The following is a 22929-nucleotide window of genomic DNA, read 5'->3' as shown; positions in this document are numbered from 1 at the left end:
GTATATTGTCACCCTGCTTATTTAACTTCTATGCAGAGTACATCATGAGAAATGCTGGACTGGAAGAAGCACAAGCTGGAATCAAGATTGCCGGGAGAAATATCAATAACCTCAGATGTGCAGATGACACCACCCTTATGGCAGAAAGTGAAGAGGAACTAAAAAGCCTCTTGATGAAAGTGAAAGTGGAGAGTGAAAAAGTTAGCTTAAAGCTCAACATTCAGAAAATGAAGATCATGGTATCCAGTCCCATCACTTCATGGGAAATAGATGGGGACACAGTGGAAACAGTGTCAGACTTCATTTTTTGGGCTCCAAAATCACTGCAGATGGTGACTGCAGCCATGAAATTAAAAGACGCTTACTCCTTGGAAGGAAAGTTATGACCAACCTAGATAGCATATTCAAAAGCAGAGACATTACTTTGCCAACAAAGGTTCGTCTAGTCAAGGCTGTAGTTTTTCCTGTGGTCATGTATGGATGTGAGAGTTCGACTGTGAAGAAGGCTGAGCGCTGAAGAATTGATGCTTTTGAACTGTGGTGTTGGAGAATACTCTTGAGAGTCCCTGGGACTGCAAGGAGATCCAACCAGTCCATCCTAAAGGAGATCAGCCCTGGGATTTCTTTGGAAGGAATGATGCTAAAGCTGAAACTCCAGTACTTTGGCCACCTCATGCGAAGAGTTGACTCTGGAAAAGACTCTGATGCTAGGAGGGATTGGGGGCAGGAGGAGAAGGGGATGACAGAGGATGAGATGGCTGCATGGCATCACTGACTCGATGGACGTGAGTCTGAGTGAACTCCGGGAGTTGGTAATGGACAGGGCTGTGATTCATGGGGTCGCAAAGAGTCGGACACGACTGAGTGACTGAACTGAACTGAACTGAAGCTGTTTTAGCTCTAAATATTTCAATATATATTTGAATCTTGGATGTATTGGGACCCAGAAGTACTTCATACCTTTTCCAATAACTCATTTTGCTGATCCATGTTTCCACGTATGCTGCTAATAAAGCAAGAAAGGTAACTGCTCTTGAAATTTAAAAGAGCCTTACAAAATACTCATCTTCCCTGGTGGTACAGATAGTAAAGTGTCTGCCTACAATGCGGGAGACCTGGGTTTGATCCCTGGGTCGGGAAGATCCCCTGAAGAAGGAAATGGCAACTCACTCCAGTACTCTTGCTTGGAAAATCCCATGGACGGAGAAGCCTGATAGGCTACAGACCACGGGGTTGCAAAGAGTCAGGCACGACTGAGTGACTTCACATCACTCACTACAAAATACTCAGTTCATGTACACTAACTCCTGGAAGTGAAGTGTAAGTCATTCAGTCATGTTTGACTCTTTGCGATCCCATGGACTGTATAGTCCATGGACTTCTCCAGGCCAAGATGCTGGAGTGGGGATTTTCCCAACTCAGGGATCGAACCCAGGTCTCCCACACTGCAGGCAGATTCTTTACCAGCTGAGCCACCAGGGAAGCCCAACTCCTGGAAGAGGCAGGTTTTTGTTCTGTTTCAGAATCTTGGTTTTGAAGATGGAGGTAAGTTTTGAATTTGACTCAACGTATCTGATAATAGAAACCCCTAAGCATAAGTCTTCTGAGTGGTCACTCAGTGCTAGGTATTATTCTCTATACAAAGACCTCCAATATCTAATCCAGAAGATTCCAGAGATTCTATCACTGCATTTATAGATATGGACTCATTTAAACCCAAATTCATTAACAGAACTGAAATGTATTACAGGTAGAGCGTGTTCCTTTTATCATTTGAGTCCTTCTAGAGTGAAAAATGACACAGAGAATCAGTTCAGTTCAGTTACTCAGTCGTGTCTGACTCTATGTGACCCCATGGACTGCAGCACGCCAGGCCTCCCTGTCCATCACCAACTCCCGGAGCTTACTCAAACTCATGTTCATTGAGTCGGTGATGCCATCCAACCATCTCATCCTCTGTTGTCCCTTTCTCCTCCTGCCTTCAATCTTTCCCAGCATCAGGGTCTTTTCAAATGAGTCAGTTCTTCACATCAGGTACCCAAAGTACTGGAGTTTCAGCTTCAGCATCAGTCCTTCCAATGAATATTCAGGACTGACCTCCTTTAGGATGGACTGGTTGGATCTCCTTGCAGTCCCAGGGACTCTCAAGAGTCTTCTCCAACACCACAGTTTAAAAGCATCAATTCTTTGGTGCTCAGCTTTCTATATAGTCCAACTCTCACATCCATACATGACTACTGGAAAAAATGCTAGACTCTAGCTTATTGTATTTCATAATTGACAGACACTCTCAATCCGCATCTTATTTGTTAGTATTAAGCAAAGACAGTAGTACTTACTGTTAGCAAGATAATGCTAATTCATGTAATAATTTCCTCCTAGAGTAGCATCCTTCCTCAGAAGTTTGAATAAGGGAGAGGATTCAGGACCAGTGGTCATAAGAATGAACGTGAGAAATGGAGGCAATCAGCACACATTGGGGTAATCCTGACTGATTAGATTTCTCGGGGCCAAAGTGGAGTCAGAACCACAGGGTCAACAGGTCACTCTGCATCCCAGGGCAGCCGCTTCACTCTTAGAAAGTTGGGTGTAAGATACAGGGAAACTTCAAGGCTTCTCTTCAACCCCTGACATACTCTGGTTTTGTGTCACTGATAGTTGTACTTTGCAATAGGGAAGATTTAATTGGTTGTGTCATCACCATCCAATATGCTGTGCCTATAAGGAACATTTCTGCATCTGAGGCAGCTGAAAGCATGCATCCCTTAGTATGACTAGAAAAAGCAGCCCTTAGCCTCCTCACCTGGGTCCTGTTTCAAGTTGCTTTAAGGGGATAGTGGCTCTATGGCTAGTTTCCAAGTGGTGAGCAGCCCATTAGGTTCTGAGCTTCCTGCTAAATGAGAGTAGCTGAGAAAGGCCTGTTCTTTTATCTAGCTACCCTACTCCTTTCCTTCATTTCCTTGGTTACAACATTCAGCTAATACCTGTCCAGTCTCCACCACAGCTTCTTCTGATGAACAAATGAGATGATTCATTGTTTGGAAGTGTTTGGTAACTGCAACATGTTGTACAAATGAAGGGCTTATGATGTAAACTAGTATTCAATGGCAACCCACTCCAGTACTCTTGCTTGGAAAATCCCATGGATGGGGGAGCCTGGTGGACTGCCACCTACGGGGTCACATAGAGTCGGACACGACTGAAGCGACTTAGCAGCGGCAGTATTCACTGGAGAGCAGTCACTTAAATTTGCATTCCTATCAGGGACAGCTAATATAGGATGCAGCTGGCTAGTGTGCTGTGCCGTTTTCATTATTCTGGCAACTGTGGAGGTAGCCTCTAATCCACCACCAACTGTGGCTGGCATTCTGCATGTGCTCAGTCTATACACAGTTCAGGAAGCTGAGCTGGAACCATGGCTGGAAACCCACTGCTCTGCTGCAGTCGGTTATTTTAAGGCTAGCTGAAACAGGAGAGTCTCTGTACAGACTGGTACGTGCAGAAGCCAGAGCTCCAACTCCAGCGTTTAGAGGCACTGCCTGTTACATGTAGTGACAGTTGTGCCACTCTGCACCATAGCCATGGTGTCATACCGTCCCACACAGGTGAATTCAGCCTTCTCTATAGATATCTTATTTGCTTGTTCTAAAATGCTACCTTTGTGTGGCATTAAAGATGCATTTATCTCCTTTCACCTGCTTTTTACTTCATATCTTCCAGATTGTCACAATCTTGGGAAGACATTTGTGGTGATTTAAAAACTATCTGCTTATTTTTATAGAAGCCACATGGGAACAATGGAAAGAAGATAGGATCCATAATCCAATGACTTGGTTTGAGTTTCAACTGTGTAGTTATTAGCTATGCAACTAAACTGCTTAACTGCTGAGTGTCCTGATATAAAATGAGAATAACAACATGGGAGGGACATATATTTTGAGGGCACCTGAGATTTTACAAAATATTTTTACATATTATCTCATTATCATTGTTGAGCTATCTTAAAATAGTATTTACACTCATTGCTATTTTCAAATTTTCATGGTTGCTACATCTGCCACTAGATCTTGCTATTTATTTGGTTAAAAATGAATGTAAGTATATTGCTACATCATAATTTTAAAATACTTTGATAAATGTATTTTGATACAGCTGATTTTCTTTGGATTCTTATTAAGTAATATTTAAGGTCTTAAAATACATGTTTCTGAGAAAGGGGTTCACAAAATTCACCAGATTGCCAAAAGAGCTCATAGCACAAAAATGTTCAGAAAAGTCCAAACTAGATAACCAAGAATTTCATGAGTCAAGGTTTAGAACTCAGCAACTTTCTTGTCTTCCTCTTATGTCTGTCTTTCTCTACGTACTTATACACAAGAATGTGCGTGTATAGGTAGATATATCTACCTACACATGGAGGCCCTATAGTTTAGTATTTAAAAGCATGGACTTTACAATCAGTCTTGCAGGCTTCAATCTCAGTTCTGTTCTTTATTAGACAAGTTACTTAATCTCTCCACATCTCAGTATCCTGACCTATAAAATGAGGGAAGTAAGAGTACCCCAAACTCTTCGTGGTGTTTTGTTATTAAATGAGTTCACGTGTTACAAACCATTTAAGACAGTGCATATATAACATAACTTTATGAATGTTGGCTAATTGTATTATTATTAGTAGTATAGATGCATATGCCTATATTTGTAAACATATACATGTGTAGGCTTTCCTGGTGGCTCATATGGTAAAGAATCTGCCTGCAATGTAGGAGACACAGGTTTGATCCCTGAGTTGGGAAGATCCCCTGGAGAAGGGAATGGTTACCCACTCCAGTATTCCTGCCTGGAGAATCCTATGGACAGAGGAGCCTGGCAGGCTACAGTCCATGGGGTCACAAAGAGTCAGACATGACTGAGCAACTAACATTTTCACTTTCATGTATGTAAGCAACCATTTATAAAACCTTTAATGACCATAACATTTAAAGTCAGGGTAAAGGAAAAAGTAACCTGAAATAATGTCACTGCTCTATGACTTATGAGGCTCCCTGCCACACCTAACTACTGTGTTGGGAGATGTTACAAACAAAGAGAAACAACGATTCAGAGAGATTTATGTAAGTTCAGAGCATGGACAGGTCAACAAAAGTTACAGTAGAATCAGAAATGGTGCTGCCTGGCTACCTTACCACTGCAAATACCCCAAACACTTTTAGCAATGATGCCAGGATCCATCATTACACACAGTGAATATTTACAAATTATTTTGTTTGGTTTTTACAAAGAAAGAAGGATTATTCTTTGTTAGCATTTAGAGATTTTTCTTTTTGAGACATTTCTGAAACTACACAAGATTTGATCATTTTACTGTAAGTCCAACCTGATATAACAAGTTTCTATCTATTGTCTGCCATGTGTGATGCTAGATATTTTACATTCCTTATCTAATTTAACTGTCCCACAGGCACAGTATTATAATCTATAGTTTACAGATGAGGAAAGAGGCTCAAAAGGTTAAGTGGTTTAAGCCAAGGTAATATAATTAATAAATAACAAAGCCAGGGCCGTGGTGAGTCAGTGGCTAAGACTCCATGTTTCCAATGCAGGGGGTCTGGGTTCCATCCTTGGTCAAGGAACTAGATCCCACATGCTGCGATGAGAATTGGGCAACTGAAAGACCCCACATGCCTCAACAAAGAGCAAAGTCCTGCAGCTGCAACTAAGACCCGGTGCAGCCAAATAAATAGATTACATAATTAAAAAAAAAAGACAAGGCCAGAATTAAAATCTCAGGTTTATCTGTCTCTAAAATCTGTATCCTTTTTACTATATTACACTATACAGTATTACAATGAATCAACTAAAATATATTATCCACAATACCTCTGGTATTCAATTAAATTATTTGAGCTTAATGTTAACAGAAAAATCTACACATCTATAAATGATAGTCATAGCATGAAAGGATTTTACTATGTATGTTTGTTTCTAGGGCCCAGTACTGAGTCCTGATTCATCTGAATCTAGGACGTAATAAGCTATGTTAAAACATTAATCCACTGTATTAGGTTAAACACTAAGAATTGCTACTAAAATAATGTCTCATTCAGGAAAAGCCTCTTCACTCCTCCTCCAGGACAATGGGCAGCACAGAAAGTGTTCGATTTAATTAGCTGTGTATGTAGAAAGAGATGCTCATCTGTTTCCATGGAGTCAAACACATCACGACACACTTCTCCATGGAAACAGAGAAGGGAAAACAGAAAATGCTAAAGTGAATGAATTCATCGAGCAGTTGGTGAGCAAAGATTGAAGGAAAAAAATAATTCATCTGTAGTACTATGTTACTAGTTTACAAAAGAGAAACAGCATGTAATTAAGAGATCACCATTCATGCTACATAAAAGAACATATAAGATACACTGAAATTTAAGATGTATCTTAATACTAAAAAATAACATATTATTTGGTGGGAATATACAAATGTTAGGAAATACCACAGAGCAAAGGTATTACTGTCTTTGAATAGAAGACAAAAATGGCAGAATTCTTAAAAGGTGAACAATATTACAGCTCAAAGTGAGTAATGAGTAAGGGATTCCTTAGACAACACAATAAAATACACAGAACTAACTTATAAATACATTTATCAGTTCTGTATTTGTTTCATATCATGATTGCTTCTTTGTTTTTAAGGAATTTTTTCCTTTGGAAATATAAAATTATAGAAATATTTCAAGTTTTATTAGGTAACAATTAATTTGTATGATTGAGCCTATTTAAGTATTTTTAATTTACAACATACTGCATGCTTTGTTCCCCTTGATAATTATATTTCATGTTAAAATAATGAAAGAGTTATAAAATATGTTTTCTTGAGGAGTTCTGACTTAAAAACTTTTTTCCAATGAAATTTAGCCCTAACTTGTCTCTTAATTCAATTTAACTCAATTCAGATTTAATCTCAGCCCTCTAAATGATTATAGACTTATTGGGAGGAAAGATACTTAAAACAATGATAATAATTTTCAATCACTTCTTCAACAAGCATTTCTCATGTGCCTACTATGTGCCAAGCACTGTGCTGGATTTTGTGTGTATAACAATGACTTCAACAGACCTAGTCTATACTCATGGAGGCTATTAAATTAGAGAGGAGAGAGACATTAAAATAGTCAAACATACACATACACAGTTATGACCTGAGATAAATTCTATGAAAGAAAACTGAAGAGTTCCAAGAAAGGACACAGTGAACAGACTTCACTGAGATTCAATGGGCAGAGCAGGCTTTTATGAAGAAGTGACCTCAGTGATGAGATCTGAAGGATGAGTAAAGGTCAGCCAGACAGAGAATGAGGAGAATAGTATTTTAGGCAAAAGCTTTGAGATGGAAAAGGGCTTACAGATTTAAGAAATGAAAATAAGGCAGGTTTTTCTAGGAAGAGAGTGGTGAAATGTGAGGTTGGAGAGAGAAAGAGGTATAGTTTCAAAATTTTGTTCCAAATACAATGGGAAGCAATTCAAGTGTTTTGAGCTCGAAAGTGATATAACTGAATATACAATTTTTAGTACAAGTAAACATGGAACATTTAGGAGAAAAGTCCAAAAAAGGCAAAACTAAACTATAGAGTGTAAGACAATATGACTAGGTGGCAAAACTACAATATAATTATCACATAAACGTCAAGACACCATATTATGCCAAGAGGGAAGGAAGAATGAACTGGGGCTTCTGGAAGAACAATGTCCTGTTCCCTGACCTAATGTTGACTACATGCACTTCTGCTTCATATTTATTCGTTAAATTGAACATTTAAGTTCTATGGACTTCTCTATACATATATTTCAAAATAAGAAAGTATATTTTCTTTTCTTTCAGTAAAATATAGATGGAGATAAAGATGTGGGGATAAAGAGTGCAGATGGCTCAAGAAGCTTGGTTTTGATGACAGAGGTTGATAATTGCCCCCATACCACTCTCTCATTCTTTATTTCTGGGAACTGAGTACCCTGAGTTTTAGCTAGACGTGATGCCATTCAGGGAGAGAAAAGTTTTTTTAGGCTCTTTGTCCTAGGCGTGGCTCTAACTCCACCCACTTCCAGGATGACAAATTGCTACCTTGCACACTCTCTTTCCCCCTTCCTGCTGGCTGGGCTCTGACAACAGCGAAAGAATCTGCCTTTGACCCAAAGATGGAAGCCACATGTTGAGAATGGCAAAGTAAAGCCCTAGCAACATCCCTGGATGATTTTGTAAAGCAGAGATGTCTCTCCACCCTAGACTGCCCACTTACCTTTGTTCTATTATGAGAATGAAATATACCTCTATCTTATTTAGGTCACTGTTAAAGCAGTTTAGCCCATGTACTCATTCGTTTACACAAAGGAGGGCTGACAAATATGGCAATACCTAGAGGGGGATACCTAGAAGGAGCAGAGAAGGGATTTTTAAATAATGGAGCTAACAGAGCATGTTTATCTTCAATGTTGATAAAAGAATTTAGAATAGAGGAAAATGTTGATGATGTAGTAATCCGAGGTTAAAAAAATGAAACAAGATCCCTGAGAAAACAGGACGTAGGGAGAAACTATCTTTGACAGAAAGGGATATTTGCTCTGTTTTAGCAGGAAGAGATGGAGAAGGAAATGGCAACCCACTCCAGTATTCTTGCCTGGAGAATCCCAGGGACGGGGGAGCCTGGTGGGCTGCCGTCTATGGGGTCGCACAGAGTCGGACACGACTGAAGTGACTTAGCAGCAGCAGCAGCAGCAGGAAGAGAGAAGAAGATAGGTGAAGCTGTAGGCTGACATAGATATTGGGCTGAAAGTTGGGAGAGTTCGTATTTAGTGTTTTCACTTTCAGTAAGAAGCATAAAGCATTAGCTAAGAAAGGGAGGGAGGGAGATAAGGCAGTAGTCAGAGTTTCAGTAGAGGAAAAAGCTATGGGACAGTCATATGGAGAAATGTAATATGATGAGCAGAGAGTCTTGAGTGCCTTTCTGAAGTGGGGAGACATGAATTTAAGGTGTTACCAATCTTCCAGACAGGTTAAATTGTTCAGGGCTTGACAGAAGTAGATGGATTAGGTCCATCCAGAGTTGGGATTGCAACAGCCAGGTGTCACAAGTGAGAAGAAAAAGGAGTTCTTCCAAGAGAAGGATTTTCATAATAGACTGTGGAATCAGGGCTGAATAGAAAGGAAAGGAAAGACAGAATAATGATGGTCAAAAGTGGAAAAGATAATGGATTGGAGGACTCTGTGACACTGAAAACTATCATTTTCATTAGTAAATGAGCTGGAACTAAGAGTTTTAGTTGAATGGTGGGTGTCTGAGTGAAAGAGTCAGAGGTGGTAGAAGATGTCAAATTCGAAGAGTAACTGAATGTAGATAGCTGAGATGAAGTGAGGATCACATCTCTGACAGAGAAGAGAAATCTTTACAGAGAATGTGCTAAGAGAACTTTGTCCTTGAAGATGAGTTGGAGTTTGCTTAGCAGAGAAGAAGGTAAGGGGGTAGAAGGTAAAAAAAAGGGAGAGAGAATAGATGTAAAGAGGAAACAAAGACAAAATTTATGTCATATTGAGGACTAGAAAAACTAGTCATCAGTTAGGGTGCATGGGTAGAAATTCCTGGAAAAACGAGACATTTAGAGTGAAAATACATTCTAAAGGAATAGGTATGGAGGTTCAAGTAGTGTTGACTTTAAAGACTAGGTTGTCAATCACGATGTCACTAAACATTTAGTGGTATGTATTGAGATTATAAATAACAGAGATTTTTATATTATTTATTTTCTTTGGGACTAACAACTTGTGCCTATGTAGATTTGTGGTTTTTGCAGTCCTGGAAAATTCTCAGCCACTGTCTTTTTCCTGTTGACTTTATTCTCTAGAACTTCTCTAGAAGTTCTTCTAGAACCTCCATGTTGGACCTTTCTTTCTATATAAGACAGGATGACCACTATCAACTTCAATCAGTTGAATCAGTGATAAGAACATTTAATCAATTTAAAATCACTGAAGTTTAAATCATTTGTAAACATTACTTTGGGAATATATTAAATGTTATAGGTCATTATCTAATATCTCATTTCAGATCTCTGTTCTTACAGAGATCTCTAATAACAGATGAATTATTAAAGGACAAATTAATTCTCTCAGCACCTTAGAGTACCTATCTAGTTCAGTTCAGTTCAGTTGCTCAGTAGTGTCCGACTCTTTGCGACACCATAAACCACAGCACACCAGGCCTCCCTGTCCCTCACCAACTGCCAGAGCCCACCCTAACCCATGTCCATTGAGTCAGTGATGCTATCCAGCCATCTCATCCTCTGTCATCCCCTTCTCCACCTGCTTTCAATCTTTCCCAGCATCAGGGTCTTTTCAAATGAGTCAGCTCTTCACATCAGGTGGCCAAAGTATTGGAGTTTCAGCTTCAACATCAGTCCTTCCAATGAACACCCAGGACTGATCTCCTTTAGGATGGACTGGCTGGATCTCCTTGCAGTCCAAAGGACTCTCAAGAGTCTTCTCCAACACCACAGTTCAAAAGCATCAATTCCTCGGCACTCAGCTTTCTTTATAGTCCATCTCTCAAATCCATACATGACCACTGGAAAAACCATAGCCATGACTAGATGGATGTGTATTTGATGCCAAATACACAGGTATGTCTCAAGTACTTTTCATCTAATCTAAAAACCACAGTTTTAAGTTTCAGGACTTAATTTCTTTCTTGTCCAAGTCTTGAAGCCAAATATAAACAATAATGTATTTCCACTAAAACGTGTGAGCAAACTGCAAATTAAAACAAAATGAACAAATTTCCTTAGGACAAAGAGTTATTTTTTCAAGTTTCTGTACTTAAAGAGGAACTTGGAGCTTACCTACGATAAGCTTGTGAAGAGCACCCTTATCTCCATTAATAGCAGCAGCATGAACTTGGGATGCTAATGAAGAACCAGCAAAGAACAAGTTCTCTGACCTGTTCATAGTCTTCTCAACAACTGCAACAACCTGAAACGATGATGCAACCAATAAATATCCGTAGGAAACACTTCTGAAATCCATCTCACCAGTTCTAAATGGGTATGTTATAATTACGGCTTACTAGAAACACTTCACCAGGATTCAAAATGTCTATACAGTCCTAGTTTTAGAAGAGACATAAGGAGCAAATCAGCTGAACTTCTGTACAAGTTGCTCATCTGTAAAATGAAAGGATTAGATGCTTCTAAGATGCTTATCAGGGGCTGAGGGGAAAAAAAAAAAAAAGCTAAGTATTTAACATTAGACCCAGGGTTCAAAAGGCACAGTGACTGGCTAAGTAAATACAGGTAATTTGACTCCACATAATACTAAATATTAGAACTGATATTGGGACTAAAGGTGATGACCAAGTCACAAAATAGATAATGATATAAACTTGTCAGGTTAAAATTACCTAGATTTAAGTGCTAAATTAGAAGGTACCTCATTCTTTCTTTCATGCCCACAAAAGGAGGCATTTTTATTTGTTCTCTTCTTGTGTCCACCACGGAAATATACCTAGTTAGAGATCTGGACCTCAGGAACTTAACTTGGAAATCACACCATTAGGATAAACCATGTTTTATTAAGGAAAATTTTGCTGACTGGTCATTTGATATGGTTTGATAGACTCTTCTAGAAATGCATTAGCTGCATAGGAAAATAGTACAGTCCCTATAATAAGAGTGCTTAAGCAGAGTTTGGATTATATCAGAAAAGGAGCAGGAAGAACTCAAGTACCTGATGGAAGGAAAAAGGAGTTTCATCAATGATCATAAACTTGCATCCTAAACTTAGGATGTCCTATCAAAGTTTCAAACTTGAACCTACAAGGATAAGGGAGATAATAAGTACAAGAAACATGGGGAGTGATAAGTAACACGGCAAACTGGAGCAAATGTACCTATCTAAAGGGAGCAGCTGTTAATTAGCTACAGCTAATATCTACCATAAGGGTAAGCCAAGCCCTCTTCTGATTTTAACAAAAAGTGAAACTCCAATCCCTGTGACTCTCTTTTATAAAATAAATTTATTACAGTTCATGAGCTTGATTGTCGTTGACAAGGATTATTGGTTATTTTAAAGTAAAAGTATTTTCTTAATTTTGTAAAATTTAGCTCTTCGTGGCTTTATTTTGCTGACAATTTCAGTTAATGTGTTGGCAGAAATTATGGGCCTTTTGAGACTTGTCATGTCTGAGCAAGTCTGTCATGTCAGAAAAACCAGTTATATGCAGGATTAAATTAAAGTGACTTAAAGAAGCTGCAAAACAGGGGTGGAGGTTAAAACACAGAAGAGTAATTATACTTGGGCTCAAGGTCCAGTTCTTTAATAATATGCAGTGTAAACATAAGCTACCTCAGCTCTGCCTTCCCATAAAATATGAAACATGAAATCAGTAGACCATGCAGATTCATTCAACAGGTTGAGTGCCAACTATTTGACAGGCACTGTTCTGAACTCTAGACATTATTCTGCACTTTAGATCACTCCAGGTGATCAGAGTTTTGGACACATCAGAATCACAAAAAAAGCTTTTGGAAAACAAATTAAAAATTTTATCTCAGTTATATATATTTATATACATCTCATAATTCTTAGCAACTTAGTACAGAAACAGGTAGATAGATGGTTTTCAGTGAATGCTTGTTGAGTGAAAAATCAGTCATAGGCTGAGTACTAAGTCCAGAGGGTGACCAGGGTCAAAGTTTAGTTTCTTGGAGTAATGAGTTCATACTCATCTGTCTCTGATCTTTTTTAACTCCTCATTTCTATTTACCAGAGAGGTTGGTGAGTGGTAAAGATATAAGAACACCAGACTAGGAGAGAGGAGACCTAAATAAAAATCTTGACTCCATCACTATTTAATTTTGTCAGCCTGAGAAATCCTTAGAAAAAAAACCACCTCAAATGTATACAAAAATTTTTTAGCGCTGTTTTTCCTAAACTTTTATAGATCAAAACCTCTTAGTTATGAAGTTCTATAAAACGCAAAGGTATCATCATCATTAACTAACTATAAAATAAGCCAGTGTAATAAACGCTCTAATAATAACTATAGAAAACTAGTGCTGCTGTAGTAGTAGTACTGTTAGTCGCTCAGTCATGACTGACTCTTTCCAACTCTACGGACTCTAGCCCGCCAGGCTCCTCCGTCTATGGAATTCTCCAGGCAAGAATACTGGAGTGGGTAGCCATTCCCTTCTCCAGGGGTTCTTCCCTACTCAGAGATAGAACCCAAGTCTCCTGCATTGCAGGCGAATTCTTTACCATCTGAGACACCAGGGAACCTCAAAGTGGTGCTGCAGTCACAAGCAAAGGAAGAGTATTTGTGATTAGGACCAAAGGACTGGTTGTTCAGGAAGTTATCAGAGATGGTGACTGACATCAAACCAGGGTCTCCAGCATTGCAGACAGATTCTTCAGCAGCTGAGCTACCAGGCAAGCTCAGTTGAGATTGCTTGGCTACAATTGGCGGCACGGCGATCTAGCTAGGTGTTCGTAAATGAATCTGGAGAGCTAACCGGGCCCAGGTTAAGTTCCTTAACTGCTTGGCTAGCAAGTGTTGTAATCATCCTGTAGGAGTGATCCATGCATCAGAAGCTATCACTCTAGCACGGAGCTTCTCAGTTTACAACGGGCTTCCCCAGTCCATCCCATAACTATTCCGTACAGGAGTCCAAAGTGACAATTACGGGTAAGTCATTAACACATTCCATTTAAACACAACAAGGGGGTGGCTCTGACTTTATAATGCTAGAACTAACGCAGAGAGAAGAGCAAGTAGGCAAGGAGGCCAGTGATTGGAGGTTCAGGCCACAGCTCAGGCCAGGAGGGCCGAGAGTTTGAGGCAGGGGCTAGCACTGCAGACCGAGAGGAGCCTCCCCAGCCAGGCCCCTCTTACTCACCGTCGCCTCCTCCAGGACTCACGTCCTGGGGGCGGCTCCAGGAGGCACGACCCCCGCTGGGCCGCCCCTCCTGCCAGGCCAGGCCAGGCCACTACATCCAGCTGGGACTGAGCCCACCGAGCTGAAAACTAGTGGAACCCCTCGGAAGGCGGCGCGAGGCTCTTGACGGCACAGCCTTCTGGGGATTGTAGTTCGCGTCCTCTAATAACTCTCCCCCACGCCCTTTCTATCCCACAAGGCCCTGCTCGCGGCCGACTTGGTGGACCAGGCCCTAGAGCTTGATGGGAAAAGAGTTCCGTGCGTTTGATGACGTGCTTTTTGAGAATGGCGCAGGACTACATGTTCCGACGGGCTCTGAGAGAGGCAGGACCCGGAAGTGAGGGTGTGCGAGGCCTCTCTGGAAGTTGTCCCGGGTGTTCGCCGCTGGAGCTCCGGGTCGAGAGGACGGGGTCCCGCTGCCGGGAGAATCCTCCACTGACGCCGGTGCCCGGAGCCCAGCCCTTTCCTATCCTAACCCAACCTTCTCCAGTCCCAGACGCCAGCGCCTGTCCCTGCCGCGGACTACGGCGTTACCATGATTCCTGGCATCTTCCTATCCTTACCCGACCTCAGATGCTCCCTGCTTCTCCTGGTGAGTGAGTGAAGGAATGACAGACCCTTCGATAGATGGTCTGTCGGTCTCCCGCCCTTGCCGAGGGGGACACAGCTGCTCCTACCCTTGCTTTCCTGTTTTTGCTTCTGGTGGCGAGGAGTGCACCCTCCCCCGTTGCCTTCATTCTCGGCATCCGTCTGTCCGCTTCCCAGGCCCCGGGTTCCTGAGGCCTGAGAAACCACGGACGGAGAATGAGACCTGGAAACCCGAGAATTAGCCCTGGGAAAAGAGACTGTGGGAGGGTCACGGCGAGCAGCGCCCCTTCCCCCAGGTTTCGGAGGGCTCATGAACTTTGTGGTAGTCTGTGTCCAAAAGGTCGGGGCGTAGACCTTCTGTTCCCTCCCACCCCCTTCTTTTGGGAACAGTGTGAGGCCGACAGGTGCTGGGGTCTTGTGAATCTCGCTCTTGAGCCCTGAAACGGTGCCCGGGTCGGCGGAGCCCTCTGTTGTGGCTTGATACGATTGGTTGAGAACCCGGAACTGGAAGCTGGTTTGGTGTCCACTGGGGGAGAAAGGTTTGAAGGGTGGAGGCTGTGATTACCAGAAAGCCTCAGCTCAGAGCCTCCTTCGCATCTGGTTATACTGCCCCTCTCCACCCCGAAATTTAAGCAGAGTTGTTCTTCAGGCTCCTGATTGCTGAATGACCAGGTTTTCTGCATACATATGCACTTATTCCTTAGCTCCCTCACCGGCTCAGCACCATCTCATCTTGCAAAGGAATCTTCCCTCACTCCGTCTTCCTCCAAAGTACATCTTGAGTGTGCAACCTGAGTAATCCAGGTCAAATTGAGACAAAAGTAAAGGACTAACTCCATGTGGCAAAATGATGTACTTTTAATTGAACTGTTGTTATAACACGATATTTGAAAGTACTTTAATTGTAGTGAGTGAGTGAGTGAATGAAGTCGCTCAGTCGTGTCCGACTCTTTGCGACCCCGTGGACTGTAGCCCACCAGGCACCTCCGTCCATGGGATTCTCCTTGTAGTAGGTTTTTATAAAGCTAAATTTAAGTTGAACATTAAGTTAAAATCATTCTTGACAATGTAAGAAATATAATTCAATGACTCACAGGAAGTCATATAGCTGGTTACTGGCAGAACTGGGATTTGAAGCAGGTGTCTTGACTCACAGTGATTATTCTGCCATATCACGTTAAATTTTTAATGTTTGTGTTTGAAATAGTTTCTCTCTGCGTGTCCCCTCTCTTCCTGTTTTCTCTTCTCTCCCCTCTCCTTCCTCTCTCCTCCCTCTTTTCTCTGATTTTCAAGTCATATTCAAAGGCCATACCCAGTACTTGGACTTTTTCAGAGGAAGAGTGCTATTAAAAAACTAAAGGGTATGTCAAAATACTTTTGAGAACTAAAAGTTGCATGTAAACATGGGAATGTTACATGATGAAGTGTCCTGTTGTCACTTCTTATAGGGTAACGAGTGTCTTCTCTATAGAGGAAAATATTCTGTAGAGAACTATTTCTTGGTAATTGCATCATACCCTGTGGGTCTCTTTCTTCTGGAGTACTAGAATAATACTGAGACCACTCTGTCTTTAAGGGTAATAAATACTAATCTTTCCATATCCATAAAAATGACCAGAATTATGGGTTGTTTTCCAGAAATTACTTCTAGGTTACAAAAAATATGAAGGGCAAAAATCATAAGAGATTGAAAAGAAAAGGTGAAATACTGGTTAGAGAAACTATAAGATTCACTGGCTGTAGAGCTAAATTTAAGAAAGAAAAATAATTTGTTTTGAAATAACTTACGCTTTTTATAGAAAGCCTACAAACCTTGTTAAGCATAAAAATTTTTTTTCTAATACTTTTAAAATCTAGTTAACATTTTGTATACTTACCTCTCTAAATAAATGTAGCAAAATAGAAGGTATTTTAGAGAATAAAGGTTAACCTGTAAAGGTTAATAGGCTGGAAAATAAAGCCCAAGAAAAGGTTTAGTAAGCCAGAGTTACAAGTGGAGCTAAATTCAGTTCGAACACAGTGTTTACCAAAGTAAACAAAGTAGTTTTAATAATCATATGCCAGTTAGCAAATATTTATAGAACACCTGTCTGATCACAATTTGAATTACTTATCTAATTGGTAGTTTTGTTCTTGTGATGGAACCTGCTTACTCAGTAACCCTTATCTTCTCTAGTGTACTTTCTTCCTCCTCCTTCCAACTTCCCCTCTCAGACTTCAAGTTTATTCCCTCCCCTATTCAGCCATTGAATATGTAAGTTCCCACTTAGCTGAGGTCATTTTTTTTCTCTCCCTTAAATGGCATGCTCCAAAAAGCCATATATTCTCTTACCACAATGATTTTTTTTCAGGCAAACTATACCTCCGCCCTGAAGAACTAGATCTGTTTAGTGGTGTTCATAAGATAACAGCTGAAACATAAAATCCTAAACTTCTGTAGGCAGGTAGTTCGCCCCTGACCTCTATCGCAAAATCATTTTGGGATATATCATTCTATGCCTTAAACGCCTTTCTGGGATGGGTAACTAAACATAAAAGTTCAATGTGACGTTTTTCTTCCCTGAGCTTTTATATATAGATAGCTTTAAAGTCAGGGTCTTAGACAATGAGTTCTTGTATTTTGGGCTTGCTTTTTGAAACACACCCTTCGCCTTTAAATTATTTTTAAACTCCACTGAATTTGCAACATGTCTTGGGCAAAGTCAGGTATTGTAGACACACTGATTTGGGGTAAATCAGAAAAGGTATTTGAGTCACCTGGCAAATGCAAAAAAGGCATCATCCTCCTGATACCTTTACTGTATGTCATTATATTATTACTGTTATGATTTGAATTGATCCATTAGATGTGCAATTACACCTTTAGTTCCTAAACTGTGTAATCTCTGCCTCTATAACTGTTTATCATATTTTGTGGATGATTTGAATGCTGGAGCAACATTTCTCTACTAAATCTCCATGTATATAATGTCTGGATTGGGAAATTCCTTCTCAGTTGTGTGTCCTTTTAAGGAGAGCTACCTGAATCAGAGGAAGAGCATCTGGCCAGATGTATCATGGCAGTATCTTTTCATTTTGCTATGTGACAGTCTTTACTTGGCAGCTCATAGAATAAGTTAAGGGGATGTTTGATTTATCACTAACCAGAGAATCAGTTACTTATCCATTAGCTCTTTTCTGCTTATCTTTCTGAGACGGGTTTACTCAGGATTAAAAGTGACAATTTTCCCCTTAAATTATTAATTTCTTAATAGTTCTTCCAGCATTGGTTTTGTACACGAGTTTTGAGATTGTGAGATAAGTGAAATAAGACTAAGTTAGAATGAAGTTGTCTGATATAGTCTAAACCACCTTTTCTGTGGTTCACAGGTTTATAACATTCTGCTCCAGTTACTTTATGCAAAAGGCTTTCTCATTAATCTCTTGATGGTTAGGTTTATAGATCATAAGTTGTTACTAGCCCTAATTGCCTTGTGCCTGGACATTAAGGCTTTTGCCATTATTGTTCTCCTGGTTTGTTCAATATGTATAAGAAGCCAAGAAGTGTTTGCTTAGGGAACTAAGTAAATCAGAGAGCTAAGTAAATATTTATTTAACTAAACTCTTTTAAGTACCTTAGAAAATAAGTACAGTAGAATTCAGAGATGTCCGTTTTAGCCATTTGTGGCTATTATAAATACTGATTCCTGTCATCAAAAAGAGTACTTCTGGATACATGTTGTTACATTCAGAACTCTGTGGGTTATTTATCCTATTGATATGGCTTGCTCCAGATCAGTGGTTTACAAAACCTGGTTGCTCATTAGAACCATTTGAGCCAACTTTAATACAATTCTTTGTAGGCCCTCTACCAGGCTAGTTGTATCTAGGGGACCTAAACATTGCTTTTTGTTTGTTTGCTTTGTTTTTAATTCCCAGGTCATTTGTTTTTTCTTTAGTATGTTTCTCTAAAAGATAAGAATTAAACAACAAAGCAAAAAACAGAATACCATTGTCACAAGTGGAAAAAGTAACAGAAATTTCTTTATATCATCAAATACTTAGTGTTAAGATTTTCCTGTTTCAAAGAGAAAAAAAGATTTTAACAAATTGGATGTATAAAGCAGGAGCCATGTAAGGGCCATACATCCCAGTTGGATTATACATCTCTTTTAAAATTTTTAAATCTGTGGCTTCTCTCTCTCAATCTCCCCTTGTAATTTATTGCTGAGAAAACTGGGTCCTCTGTCCTATATTATTTCTCACTTTCTGAATGTTTCTGACTGTGTCCTCGTGGTGTGGTTTCATGTTTCTCTGTTCCATTTATTCCCAGTACATTTGTAGTTAACTTTATGTGGGTTTAACCACCAACTCAATAGTTAGGTTCATTTGTTTTTCAGTTTTTAAAAAGTTATTTTCTAATATATAATTATCAATATGTAAGGTTTATTGCTTTCAAAGCAATCTATAAAACAAACTATATTTACAGAAGGCTAACTGCTATGCCTGGTCTATTCTATTCTCTTAACTTCCTCCTAATATAAGAAACCTTCAAAAATTTTTTTAATTTTTATTTCTTTCTTTTAAAAAGAAATGTAAGCAGTCTACTTGTATCTGTATATCTGTATGTTTCTCCATCCCCTTTGTAAACTCTAGCACATTATTCATACTTTCTCTGCCCACCTCACCCTCTCCCCTCTTAAAATCTGTAAAGTGTATCCTAGAGTGTAAAGTGTATTCAGCATAGAAATATTCCTTATTTCTTTTAAACTGTTTATTTCTCCTCTGGGTAGATGTGGCTACTATTGTTCCCATTCTTTTGCTTTAACAAATATGTTAAACTACTTTCAGAACTACTTTTGCTAGTGTATCTTTGAGATATTAATAGATTCCTGTAATTGAAGTTGCTCAGGCAAATAATAAATGTAACTTTGTAGATGTTGCTAATTAGTGGAAATTCCACAGGAGTTTTGCCATTTTGAGTTCTCACCAACAAGGTAACACACTTTTCTCATATTTGCATTCTTTGCCATGGGGTTTTTAACTCTTTATCACCTTAGTTGATCCTCAAATTCAGTCACATTGAGAAGCACCGGAGCGTACTACTCAACTCAAACTTGTAAAAGCTGTGTAAAAATGTCTGATTGTCACAGTTACTGACAACATGTTCCACACTGTAGACTCTGACTTTTAATAGCTTTGCAGTAACTCAACTTTTAGATGCACTATATTTTACTTCATCGTTTGTTAAAATATTACTATTTTAATATAAATGATATTTTTAATATAAAATACAGTTATTGGTCATCTCCAGTTTTCCACAGTTGTTAAAAAAAATGTGCAGATGATTCACATACAATGATATTCACTATAGATCTGCAAATATATTCTCAGGTTAATTCTCTAGAATTGTATATCTTAGATCCTTTTTTTTTTCTTTTATGGTATGTCTTTTATTTAGGATTTCTGATACATTGTACAAATTTGTCCTACTGGAAAGCTGTACAGATGTTTATTTCTATGAACAATGTATGAGTATATCCACTTCCTCACACTCTAGTTACAATGGGTGTTTTTGTAGTCTGTGCTAATTTAGTAGACCAACAATATTATCTGGTTTAAATGTACATTTACTTGATTACAACCAAAGGTTTGTTTACTTCATAATTAATGACTGTTTATAGTTCTGCTTGAATATGTATGTATGTTTTTGTTAGTTCAGTTCAGTTCAGTCGCTCAGTCGTGTCCGATTCTTTGTAACTCCATGAACAGCAGCACGCCAGGCCTGCATGTCCATCACCAACTCCCGGAATTCACTCAAACTCACATCCATTGAGTCGCTGATGCCATCCAGCCATCTCGTCCTCTGTCGTCCCCTTCTCCTCCTGCGCCCAATCCCTCCCAGCATCAGAGTCTTTTCCAATGAGTCGACTCTTCTCACAAGGTGGCCAAAGTACTGGAGTTTCAGCTTTAGCATCATTCCTTCCAAAGAACACCCAGGACTGATCTACTTTAGAATAGACTGGTTGGATCTCCTTACAGTCCAAGGACTCTCAAGAGTCTTCTCCAACACCACAGTTCAAAAGCATCAATTCTTCGGTGCTCAGCTTTCTTCACAGTTCAAGTCTCACATCCATACATGACTACTGGAAAAACCATAGCCTTGACTAGACGGACCTTTGTTGGCAAAGTAATGTCTCTGCTTTTGAATATGCTGTCTAGGTTGGTCATAACTTTCCTTCCAAGGAGTAAGCGTCTTTTAATTTCATGGCTGCAATCACCATCTGCAGTGATTTTGGAGCCCCCAAAAATAAAGTCTGACACTGTTTCCACTGTTTCCCCACCTATTTGCCATGAAGTGATGGGACCAGATGCCATGATCTTAGTTTTCTGAATGTTGAGCTTTTTGTTATTTACCCCTTTCAAAACCTTGTTTACTCATTGCAGTAATTCAGAATAGATGTGCTCACAAGATGCAGTTTAAGAATGACAGAAAGTGTTCTTTCTTCATTTAGTGTCCATTCATGAGGTAGCAGAATGCAAAAAATACAGGGTTAGCTGTCAGGGCATCTATGTGCAAGTTCTACCTCTTCCACATCCTTAACACTGTATCCTTGGGTAAATCACCTAACTAAAATTTTTAGTCTCTAAGGTAAGCACTCCAGATTTGATGATTCAGTGATTCTTTGGTAGTCTGTCTTGTTTTTTAAAAGGCTATTCCTCTGACTTATCTAATTAGTAAATTTCTTATTTGATTGGGTAGTTCCTCAAAAAATCTGCTGGCTTTGCGGGTCTATGCCCCCCTCACTCTGCTATCCAGTGGGAGGAAGAGCACACTTTGGTCACAGCTTTTCTTATATTACTGTACTCTGTTTCATTTAACTAACTAAATGAAAAACATAGTTTGGCTTTTCATAGCATTCAGTGCTCATTAGCCTACCTTTGATCCCATAGAGAGGATCTACCTGGGTTTCAGGCTGCAGCAAATTTATTTCCTTGGTATTATTCTTTCCTTTCCTCCTGTCGTTTGAGAGCCTATTTACTGTCTGCTATGGAAGAGAAAGATTATTGAGATTCACATCATGCTTTCAAGGAATTTATAGTTCAGTGAGAGAGAGAATACCTATATATAAATAATTAGAATTCCAAAATGAGAATGATAGGTGTCCTTAAGGTATTTGTAGAAGTGAGTTGTAGATCTTCTTCCAGTGTCCTCACCCCAGCCATACTGATTCAGAATCTGTACTTTAATAAGTGTACCTTGTTGATTCATATATGACCATTAAGTATGAGAAGTACAGCTGTAGACGTCTAAAAAGAAGCAAATTTCTTCTCATTGGCAGAATCAGAAGTCTTGAAAGAAGACAAGAACAGAGCCTTAAAAGGTTAAATGGATGAGTTAATTTTCAGTCTTGAGTGGAATGAATAAGAAAGCTTATATCCTTCAATGACAATAAATCTGTATCATGATTTGGGTACCTGTTTTGGGGGTTTCCTTTTGTTTTTTTAAGGAGTCTTCTGTGTGGCTCACTGACATGGCCAGATGTTAGAATTGGCCCTAAAGAAGCTAGCAAACCCTTTGGCCAGTTTCCATTAGAACAGCTCCTTATTATCTTAGCCAAAATAAAAATCATGGTCTTTAGTGGATTCTCAGTAGCATTCCAATTACTCCACTCAAGAGGAGAAGGACAAAAATGCGACTTTGGAGAAATTTCTTATGTAATGCCATGGATCACAGGTCTTGGTTCTGTTCTTGTAGAGACTGCAATCAGATTCTGCTTTGATTCCTTCAGTGATCTTGTGATCAAGATCTCTTATTCCTCTAGTAGTGTGATTTTCTCATTATGTAGAACCTTGAACACTATATTTTAATGTATCTAATTTTTGGTCACCTGAATTTGTAGACATGAACATTACTGAAATAATACAAAAGAAAGGGAAAAGAAGGAAGAAATCATCTCAGAAAAATATTTGAGTATTTGAGCTAAAGAAAACTGTCAAGTGAATTAGAGTGCCAATACTTTTCCCATTTCTTCCTTAAGATTAGAAGAGTCTAGTAGTGGAAGGAAGCTGTTGTAATTGAACTTAAGAGATTTTAGAAAAAGATCTTTAGGCATCAGAAGAATTTTTAACACTGGAAAAAAGGAGTTTCTATGGGACTCTACCGTTAGTGTTTTGCTCAGTTCGGTAGGTGGGTCACATGCAGTAGAATGACTGAAGGTTTAATTATCTATAACTGTACTGTAAATTCATTAAAATGGAATAAAATATAAAATTTCATTCCTCAGTGAGAGTAGCCATTTTTCAAGGGCACAGTGGTCACGTGTGTGTGTGCTCAGTCATTCAGTTGTGTCTGACTCCTTGTGAACCTTTGGACTGTAGCTT

The 22929-nt window shown here is 39.4% G+C and overlaps 2 protein-coding genes across 7 annotated transcripts in view; one reads left to right on the top strand and one right to left on the bottom strand.

Moving 5' to 3' along the window:
- INVS (inversin) overlaps window positions 1-14168 on the bottom strand; it is a 131252-nt gene extending 117084 nt beyond the window's left edge. Inside the window, exons 1-2 of one of the 4 annotated variants that reach the window (XM_055578640.1) lie at window positions 13939-14168; window positions 10888-11017 (exon numbers count right to left, since the gene is read on the bottom strand). In XM_055578640.1, coding sequence (XP_055434615.1) covers window positions 10888-10993 — 106 coding nt within the window. In that variant the 5' untranslated portion in view covers window positions 10994-11017; window positions 13939-14168. Of the gene's footprint in view, window positions 1-10887; window positions 11018-11770; window positions 11868-13938 lie in introns of those variants that run through there. The other 3 variants (XM_055578639.1, XM_055578643.1, XM_055578641.1) reach the window with 3 other exon arrangements.
- Window positions 13617-22929, top strand: part of ERP44 (endoplasmic reticulum protein 44) — a 94969-nt gene continuing 85656 nt past the window's right edge. Inside the window, exon 1 of one of the 3 annotated variants that reach the window (XM_055578655.1) lies at window positions 13617-13727. Coding sequence is in view for 2 of the 3 variants with exons in the window: in XM_055578653.1 (XP_055434628.1) it covers window positions 14263-14569 (307 nt within the window). In the remaining variant the exon portion in view is untranslated. Of the gene's footprint in view, window positions 13728-14247; window positions 14570-22929 lie in introns of those variants that run through there. The other 2 variants (XM_055578653.1, XM_055578654.1) reach the window with 2 other exon arrangements.

Source organism: Bubalus kerabau, chromosome 4 (genome assembly GCF_029407905.1).
Source record: "Bubalus kerabau isolate K-KA32 ecotype Philippines breed swamp buffalo chromosome 4, PCC_UOA_SB_1v2, whole genome shotgun sequence".
Taxonomy (NCBI): domain Eukaryota; kingdom Metazoa; phylum Chordata; class Mammalia; order Artiodactyla; family Bovidae; genus Bubalus; species Bubalus kerabau.
Note: the sequence above shows the minus strand (reverse complement) of the source record. Positions and strands in the feature narration are given on the sequence as shown.